General features: G+C 43.3%; 1 protein-coding gene across 6 annotated transcripts in view; it reads right to left on the bottom strand.

Moving 5' to 3' along the window:
* The window catches only part of LOC111952812 (coiled-coil domain-containing protein 136), a 56652-nt gene extending 46458 nt beyond the window's left edge, over positions 1–10194 (bottom strand). For 2 of the 6 annotated variants that reach the window (XM_070435346.1, XM_070435347.1), the window contains exons 1-3: positions 9959–10193; positions 9618–9676; positions 6811–6909 (exon numbers count right to left, since the gene is read on the bottom strand). In XM_070435346.1, coding sequence (XP_070291447.1) covers positions 6811–6909; positions 9618–9669 — 151 coding nt within the window. In that variant the 5' untranslated portion in view covers positions 9670–9676; positions 9959–10193. Of the gene's footprint in view, positions 1–2758; positions 2909–6810; positions 6910–9617; positions 9677–9958 lie in introns of those variants that run through there. The other 4 variants (XM_070435348.1, XM_023971731.2, XR_011474223.1 and 1 more) reach the window with 3 other exon arrangements.

Here is a 10194-nt window from a genome sequence, read left to right as displayed (position 1 = left end):
GATGAGGGCAAGTTGACAACAACAAAGTCTTGCAGAAAGGAGAAGAGTAGCTAAGGATTCAGAACAAACTAGAAAAAAAGAAAAAGTCCCATGAGTTCACGAACATCCCTCCCTGTCCAACTAGTGGAACTTTAAAGCAGATATTTTTCCATTATGTAACCAAAAGAGAAAAAAACACATCACATACTCAATATTTCAAGGACCTGCAGCACACTACCCTGCAAGCAGAGAAGGAGAGAGAGGGAAATCAAAACCCAGGGGTGCAGGCCTGTGAGAGGGAGAGGGCTGCCTGGGGGAGTTCTCCGCTGAGGGGGCATACAGCACTAGCACTGGATGGGGAGGAGAGGAGGAGGAAAGGAGCACTGGAAAAGACTAGCATCGTGACTCGTGTAGGTATTACGCCACCAGTTGGAAGACAGTGAAGGAGCAGAAGAGAGGAGGAGGAGAAGAGTGGTTGGGAGCATTGTGTGGGCAGTATGAACACTGGAGTCAGGTACCACTGTGTATGGGAGACAAAGAGAGCGTAGGACTGCTGCTGAAAGAGAGAGGGGGCAGAGAGAGGGAAGAGTGGGAGAGAGACAGAAAGAGCGAGAGAGTGATGGTGGGCACTACCAGCTCTCACAGTCTCATGTCAGAATAAGACCTTCATCTATGTTTCTCAAACGTCAAATTTCAAAGTTGTTCCAAATGTCAAATATCAAAGTGTTTACGGTTAAGTTTAGGCATTAAAGCCAAATCCTTAAGGTTAGGCGTTAACCCCGAACGGTTAAGGTTTGGGATAGGCTTAAAACAAAAATATCAAAAACAACTTCCTATCACTGGATTCAAACTTGCAACCCTTGGAAGCAGAAGTTAACAGAGCCTACTGTTGCCCCTAGTGGCCGGTTTCCATGTCATCTCCCGACTCGTCAGACATGAATGGACGTCGAATACTGACTTGTAGCATGGGGAAACTGTCTGGGTGGGCAAGTCCGTGTGGGAGTAAGAGGTGCTGGGTGAGGATTGGCCGGGGTACACGATTCACTCACGACTGCTGTCGTGCGCGTTGTGTGTGTGTGTGTGTGTGTGTGTGTGTGTGTGTGTGTGTGTAGGTTGTGCACTCTTGAGGGATGTGTGTCTAGTTTTGTTATGAGATGGTACTCTCTGTGCTGCATGTAGAGTAAGCCCACGGCCAAAAAAAGATCGACAAAAAGAAGAAGCAACACAACGCAGGTTGAATCCCCAGTCCTAAAGTATATCCATACATTGACATGATAGTGTTTTCAGCCTCCACTTCAGTTCTCAGTTCTTTTTTCAGCATCAGTTGTCAATCAAGGGTAAGAGGCACTTCAACCGTAAACCTAACAGGACACCATAAGGGAGCTTTAAACAGCAAGGTTCTAAAAGCAGGCCTCAAGTGAAACCATGGCGCAGTGATCCGTCTGGTTTGACCGAGCTAGTTAAATGCATGCCTGAGATGTGTCAGGTCTAAAGCTGATGGCAGGAGAGACGTCCCTGGGAGAGCGGAGATAACAGGAAGAACCACTCCGGACCTGACCTGAGTCAGGATCCATCTTCCTCCTCTGGCTGACACAGAGACATTTTGAGTCCTCTGTTTTGGGGTAACAAAAGACTACCGAGTTCCCCTTAGCATTACTAATAAAAGGTGAAGACGCATTTACACTCTAGTCAAGTAAACTTCACTTATTCCATGTAGCTAGTGGAGCAAAGGGCCTTAACAACAGTGCATCTCCAGCAAACCCTGTTCTGGATTCTGAGTCTGCGTCCCAAGTYGAGGGCAAAACCCAAGGGTGGTGTGAGGAAGAGGATACAAGTACAACTTAACCCACATTCTACTCTGCAGGCTCCCAGTTCAGTCAAGAGATAACAACAAGACATGGAAGAACAGGGATCTCCAATCTGGCAAACCCAACGTTGGTCAACAGGAGCCGTTCAGTATCCAGCAGACAACAACAACAAGATTTGAACAGAAAGCTCCAACCACAGCAGTGGTCAAAATGAGCTTGACTTGTGTCTCCTCTGATCCACTGTGTAACGAGTGTGTGTGTGTCCTCCGTGTAATGTAGACACACAGACCTCCACTGAGACTGCCCATTCACTGCCCTACACGCTTTGAATCCTTGCAGCTCTTTCCTACATGGATAACACCAAAAGCATTCTTTGCATTCCTCTCAAAATGGGTGGTATAACTATATTATTGTGCTGTTATACCTTTTTTATGTGACAGTGACAGAAGGCCATTGTACATTATCTAACACATGTATGTTCTGCCATTTAGCAGACGCTCTTATCCAGAGTAAATTACAATCAGTGCTTTGTGCACCTTGAAAGTAGTACGCATGACACTTTAGGTTGAACTGAACTGAGTTTAAACAGAATATCAGCAGTCAGACATGGCACCTTCATAAAAATGTATTAAAAAATAGAACTGGTTACAGATCATTCAAGCAAGAGCTGATCAAGAAGGAACTGGTAAATGTTACGTGACTAAACATTATTATTTAAAGAAACATCAGATCATATCAAATCACATACAATCATTTCTATTGACTATTCACTTCTAAAGACTGACAATACAGCATTTTGTAAAATGCTATTCCCACTGTACAATTCTCCATCCATCAAACCTGACTCTGTAACATCACATGAAGTCACAGGCATCCTTAATAATTGACCATTCACTTCGACTGACTGCCTCTATACACCCCTGGCCATGTTATTTCCACTTCACCCCATCATTAAAACAGTCCATTCATACCTGATGCTGTGGTTGTGGTTGCACCATTAAATCTCTTGTAATCCATAGATAGCACACAGTAACATCCGCTCTGTCTCCTCTCTGCAGTCTCTCCTATCTGAAGTCCTGAAGCCTGACAACTGAGAGATGGAATGCAGCTCTCCTCTTATCTGATATGAAGAGAACAAACTGGCTAGCACATCAGTCGCTCTCCCCACCTCTCTTTCCTCTCCTCTCTTCTCCAACCACCTGACCACGTGTCCCCTCTCCACCTCCTCAGTTTAACAGCTCATCCCTCTCTCTTGTTCAGGAACATTCTCTGTCTTTCTCTGATCTTCCTCACTGACCACACAGACCTATACATACAAAGATATTATCATATCAGTTGAGTGTATCTGCTCTTTGACCTAGTGCTGTTGAAAGATGTTATAGAACCATCACAGAAATACACACATACACACACACAGATATGCAAAAACACATGCAAATATGTACGTATAAACACAGAGGCCTCATGCCCATAGTTGGCTTTAGCTAGTCCAATCTCCCAACCCCATAACTAGCTACCAAGAAGCCATTTCAGGCTATCAATCAAGTTAGAGTAGCTAGCTTGTCTAACTATTTTAGCTGGCATGCTAGACTTGAGAAAAGCAAGCAATAACTAAATGTGCTGAGTAAGAGCCACTTCCCTTTCAATATTTTACCCAGATTTTAGCAGAGATGCAGAGAAGCATATTTGTGACTCGTTTCAGGAAAGGCGTATGTCGCCACGTCACTACTTCACAGGAGAGGCATTTCAAATCAAAAATAAAATCAAACTTTATTTGTCACATTTGCCGTGAAATGCTTACTTACAAGCCCTTATCCAACAGTGCAGTTCAAGAAGAGTTAAGAAAATATTTACCAAATAAAAAATATATAAAAATATACAGGGGGTACCGGTACCGAGTCACTTAGAAATGTCACTTAGAAATGTCCTTGTTCTTGAAAGAAAAGCAAACTTATTGTCCATTAAAATAACATAAAATTGATCAGAAATACAGTGTAGACATTGTTAATGTTGTAAATGACTATTGTAGCTGGAAACGGCTGATATTTTATGGAATATCTACATCGGCGTACAGAGGCCCATTATCAGCAACCATCACTCCTGTGTTCCAATGGCACGTTGTGTTAGCTAATCCATGTTTATCATTTTAAAAGGCAAATTCATCATAAGAAAAGCCTTTTGCAATTACGTTAGCACAGCTGAAAACTGTTGTCCTGATTAAAGGGGCGGCAGGTAGCCTAGTGGTTAGAGCACTGGACTAGTAATCGAAAGGTTGCAAGATCAAATCCCTGAGCTGACAAGGTAAAAATCTGTTGTTCTGCCCCTGAACAAGGCAGTTAACCCACTGTTCCTAGGCCGACATTGAAAATAAGAATTTGTTCTTAACTGACTTGCCTAGTTAAATAAAGGTAAAATAAAAATAAATAAAAAGAAGCAATAAAACTGTCCTTCTTTAGACTAGTTGAGTATCTGGAGCATCAGCATTTGTGGGTTCGATTAGAGACTCAAAATGGCCAGAAACAAATAACTTTATTCTGAAACATGTCCGTTTATTCTTGTTCTGAGAAATGAAGGCTATTCCATGCGCGAAATTGACAAGAAACTGAAGATGTCATACAACGCTGTGTACTACTCCCTTCACAGAACAGCGCAAACTGGTTCTAACCAGAATAGAAAGAGGAGTGGGAGGGCCCAGTGCACAACTGAGCAAGAGGACAAGTACATTAGAGTGTCTAGTTTGAGAAACAGACGCCTCACAAGTCCTAAACTATCAGCTTCATTAAATAGTACCCGCAAAACACCAGTCTCAACGTCAACAGTGAAGAGGCGACTCCGGGATGCTGGCCTTCTAGAGTTGCAAAGAAAAAGCCATATCTCAGACCGGCCGATAAAAAGAAAAGATTAAGATGGGCAAAAGAACACAGACACTGGACAGAGGAACTCTGCCTAGAAGGCCAGCATCCCGGAGTCGCCTTTTCACAGCAACCGGTCAGGATGCTCTCGATGGTGCGGCTGTAGAACTTTTTGAGGATCTGGGGACCCATGCCAAATCTTTTCAGTCTCCTGAAGGGAAAAGGTTTTGTCGTGCTCTCTTCACGACTGTCTTGGTGTGTTCGGACCATGATAGATCATTGGTAATGTGGACACCAAGGAACTTGAAACTCTCGACCTGCTCCACTACAGCCCCGTTGATGTTAAAAGGCGGGTCTGTTTTCCTGTAGTCCACGATCAGCTCCTTTGTCTTGCTCACATTGAGGGAGAGGTTGTTGTCCTGGCACCACACTGCCAGTTCTCTGACCTCCTCCCTATAGGCTGTCTCATCGTTGTCGGTGATCAGGCCTACCACTGTTGTGTCGTCAGCAAACTTCATGATGGTGTTGGAGTCGTGTTTAGCCATGCAGTCATGGGTGAACAGGGAGTACAGGAGGGGACTAAGTACACACCCCTGATGGGCCCCAGTGTTGAGGATCAGTGTGGCAGACATGTTGTTGCCTACCCTTACCACCTGGGGGCGGCCCATCAGGAAGTCCAGAATCCAGTTGCGGAAGGAGGTGTTTAGTCCCAAGGTCCTTAGCTTAGTGATGAGCTTCGTGGGCACTATGGTGTTTAATGCTGAGCTGTAGTCAATGAACAGCATTCTCACATAGGTGTTCCTTTTGTCCAGGTGGGAAAGGGCAGTGTGGAGTGCGATTAAGATTGCGTCATCTGTGGATCTCTTGGGGCGGTATGCAAATTGGAGTGGGTCTAGGGTATCCGGGAGGATGCTGTTGATGTGAGCCATGACCAGCCTTTCAAAGCACTTCATGGCTACTGACGTGAGTGCTATGGGGCGGTATTCATTTAGGCAGGTTACCTTCGCTTCCTTGGGTACCCATTGTGTTCTGCTTGAAACATGTAGGTATTACAGAAAGAGTCAGTGAAGACACTTTCCAGTTGGTCCGCACATGCTTTGAGTACACGTCCTGGTAACCCATCTGGCCTCGTAGCTTTGTGAATGTTGACCTGTTTTAAGGTCTTGCTCACATCGGCTCCGAGAGCGTTATCAGCTGGTGCTCTCGTGCATGCTTCAGTGTTGCTTGCCTCGAAGCGAGCATAAAAGGCATTTAGCTCATCTGGTAGGCTTGCATCACTGGGCAGCTCGCGTCTGGGTTTCCCTTTGTAGTCTGTAATAGTTTTCAAACCCTGCCACATCTGACGAGCGTCAGATCAGGTGTAGAGATTCAATCTTAATCCTGTATTGACGCTTTGTTGGTTTGATGGTTCGTCTGAGGGCATAGGGGGATTCTTTATAGGCGTCCAGATTAGTGGATTTCTTGAAAGCGGCAGCTCTAGCCTTTAGCTCGATGCGCATGTTACCTGTAATCCATGGCTTCTGGTTGGGATATGTGCGTACGGTCACTGTGGGGACGACGTCGTCGATGCACTTATTGATGAAGCCGATGACTGAGGTGGTATACTCCTCAATGCCATTAGATGAATCCCGGAACATCCAGTCTGTGCTAGCAAAACAGTCCTGTAGCGTAGCATCCGCGCCATCTAACCACTTCTGCATTGAGCGAGTCACTGGTACTTCCTGCTTTAGTTTTTCCTTGTAAGCAGGAATCAGGAGGATAGAATTATGGTCAGATTTGCCAAATGGAGGGCGAGGGAGAGCTTTGTATTCGTATGTGTGTGGAGTAAAGGTGGTCTAGAGTTTTGTTTCCTCTGGTTGCACATGTGACATGCTGGTAAAATTGATTTAAGTTTGCCTGCATTAAAGTCCCGGCCACTAGGAGCGCCACTTCTGAGTGAGCATTTTCTTGTTTGCTTATGGCCTTATAGAGTTGGTTGAGTGCGCTGTTAGTGCCAGCATTGGTCTGTGTTGGTAAATAGATGGCTACGAATAATATAGATGAGATCTATCTTGGTAGATAGTGTGATCTACAGCTTATCATAAGGTACTCTACCTCAGGCAAGCAATACCTCGAGACTTCTTTAATATTAGACATCGCACACCAGCTGTTATTGACAAAAAGACACACACCTTCACTCCTCGTCTTACCAGACGTGGCTTCTCTGTTCTGCCGGTGCATTGAAAATCCCTCCAGCTCTATATTGTCCGTGTCGTCGTTCAGCCACGACTCTGTGAAACATAGGATATTACAGTTCTTAATGTCCCGTTGGTAGGATAATCATAATCGTAGGTCATCCATTTTATTTTCCGATGATTGCATGTTAGCAAGTAGAATTGATAGCAATGGGAGTTTTCGCTTGCCTACGGATTCTCAAAAGGCAGCCTGRTCTGCGTCCTCTTTTCCTTTGTCTTATCTTCACGCAAATTAAGTGGGTCTGGGCCTGTTCCCAGGAGAGCAGTATATCTTTCTCGTCGGACTCGTTAAAGGAAAAAGCTTCTTCCAGTCCGTGGTGAGTAATCCCAGTTCTGATGTCAAAAAGTTATTTTCGGTCATAAGAGACGGTAGCAGCAACATTATGTACAAAATAAGTAAACAAGTAAGTTACAATCAATGCAAACAAACGAACAAAATAGCACAATTGATTACGGGTATGTAAAACGTCAGCCATCGTCTTCGCCTCCATTTTAAACATAACATTTGAACGTAAACATTAGTTTTTTTAACAAAATATGCTTTTTGGGAGAAATGCCTTCTGGACCATGTGCCTTAATAACAAACTTGTATGCCATCTTTAAATAGGAATACATTTGTTAGATAACAAGCCTAGTTGGTTTAACCACGGAAAAAGACAGGTACCTTCCTGCTAGCCATCATTGGCTGAGATAATAGATGGGCTGGACATGCCGAGAGATGAGTTCAGATTGGTCTGTCATGTAGCATGCTTCTTTCTATAACATGAGCGGCTCAGTATGTGTAGGCAATTCTTTCTTTTGAAAGATATCACAAAGAACTGCAAAAGTGTTGCTCTCCACTTTCTGGAGGACTGAGTTTTGAAATCAGTGGAATGCCCGGTGGAAGCAGAGTATGATAGCTAAGGAGATGGAGAAAATTCTGGCATTTGATTGCAAATATGCGGAGGGAGTCAAAGGGAGAACACAGAAGGCTGTTGTATAATACACCTGTCTCCGGATTGCATCTTCAAACTAAGGGTAACCATGGCATCCATGACAGAGAGGGAGAAGCGTTCATCCATGTATATGGGTAAGAGAGTCTAGCTAGCTACATTTTCAGATATTATACATGTCTAATTTTGTCAAAAAGTTGTTTCATTACTTGCTAGCTAACATTACGTGTATGATCTGTGTAGTAATATTATTCGTATCTCAGAGTCATTTCCATTGCTAGTTATAGCCTAATGTTAGCTATCTAGCTAACATTGAACCTAGTTGGTTACCTACCTGCAGATTCATACAGGGTAGTAACGTTATGAGTTGGGATTATGGTTCATTGTTTAGCTAGCTAGTTACATGTCTAATCAAAAGACTCCACTATGCAAGTAACCATTTCAAAGTACCATTTACACCTTCTGTATCCTGTCCATGTGACAAATAAACTTTGATTGTATTTCATATAGCATGCATTTACCAGAGACATTAATGTGAAGAACAACATGACCTGCACCAAAGCCAAATTAGGATTTAACGTTAGGCCAACGAGACAGTGTCCAAGTTCAAAAAGTTTTGTTTGAATGCCATTCTTTTATTTCTTCACACTCACAACCGTAAACTATTTTCTGTAATTAACTCGCTATTAACTTGTAAATAATGATCTTCTGTGAGTTTATTTTCCTGTAATAATTAATACAAATTAGCTCAATTTAAGACGTTGTCAGCTATATGATATGGTCATTATTTGAACTGGCTCGTCAGCTAACTTAATGTTAACAAACTAGCTAACAAGCTAGAAACAAACCAAAACATTTAGAAAGTTGCTTTTCGTTGCCTGGTTTGCTAGATTGACATACTGTATATTAAATTCATTTTTAAACTGACTGGTTTCCTGGTGTTAAAATACACCAGTTATGCTATTTTGGACCACCAGGCCTGTCGTTTTTGTGTTTATACTTTTTCATAACGACAAGTTTGATGTCGGACGACAATAGAATGTTCATGATGTCACTGGGACAACTGTCTACAGACATGTCGATTGACGTAGTATAACCCAGTCTTTAGTCTTGAAATCTTTGGTTGTTTAGTATACTACTGTACACACTCTGTTCAGCACATGGCCCACATGTGAATCCTTAAAGAGATGGGTGGGGCTAAGGCTTAAGAGGGTGTGAACAATGTTGAACGGATGTAGACAAAGAAGAGCTCTCCAGTAGGTGTACCAAAACATTTAAGGGCCATTTTCTCAGAAATGGGGTGACAAGATTATCAACTTTCAAAGCAGAATTACTTTCCCATTGTTCCTCATATGTAGTGTATGATATACAATTTTCTAGCTCTGAGTCTCTACTTGCAGAAAACACAATTTCAAATTTTGCAAAATAAGACCAAATCGAGCCGGTCGGTCACATTTTGTTTCTTTTAAACAATAACCACCAGTCAGGACAGTCAGCTCAAGAGGTATGGTTAGATATTCAGAAAAATAAACATATTTTTTTTACATATAATTAAGCATAATGATTATGGCTCTCGGTTGCAGTAAAAAACTGTTTCAGTTGTTTGAAAAATTGCTAAACTCTCCAACTTCCACACACGGAGGAGCTAGCCATCCTCATAGGACCACCCCCAGCCATCCTCATGTACTTTGGGCCCCCTCAGATTTTTTTTTTGGGGGGGGGGGGTATGACACCCCTGCATAAATACATACACTCGTAAACAGATACTCAACAAACAATTTGCACACACACACTGGCAACGAGGGCACAGACCTGTAAATTCCAGCGCATCCTCTATGAGTGGAGGTAATCGCAGTCCATCCATGACCTCCCTGCAATTGCAGAGAGAGAGAGAGAGAACGAGAGAGAGAGAGAACAAAAGAGAGAGAGAAAGAATGATGGGGGAAGATAGAGAGTATGCGAGATGGTCAGTGAACTCCTCCACACGCCCACCTCAGCTGCAGGCAGAGACAAAACACACGGAAAGAGCTGAAAGACAGCACAGCAGCTGGCAAGAACACACACACACACACACAAACAAACAGACACTACACACACACACACACACACACACACACACACAAACAAACAGACACTACACACACATTCAATACCTTAGGAGTAGTGGAGAGTTCCAGGGAGCTGAAGCCTCTGCTCTCTTCTCGGTAGCGTGGGAGAGAGAGATGCAGAGAGAGCAGAGGGGAGGAGCAGAATGAAAGAAAAAATATGCCGTTTTTCCAAACAACAACCTCCGTCTCTCTGTCTCCTTCCCTTTTTTTTCTACAACTGATTTTGCACAGTGGTGTGTGTGCGCCGAAGTTCTGAAAGCTTTTCAGCACTCCCTCTTGCT

Source organism: Salvelinus sp. IW2-2015, linkage group LG26 (assembly GCF_002910315.2).
Source record: "Salvelinus sp. IW2-2015 linkage group LG26, ASM291031v2, whole genome shotgun sequence".
NCBI lineage: Eukaryota > Metazoa > Chordata > Actinopteri > Salmoniformes > Salmonidae > Salvelinus > Salvelinus sp. IW2-2015.
Note: the sequence above shows the minus strand (reverse complement) of the source record. Positions and strands in the feature narration are given on the sequence as shown.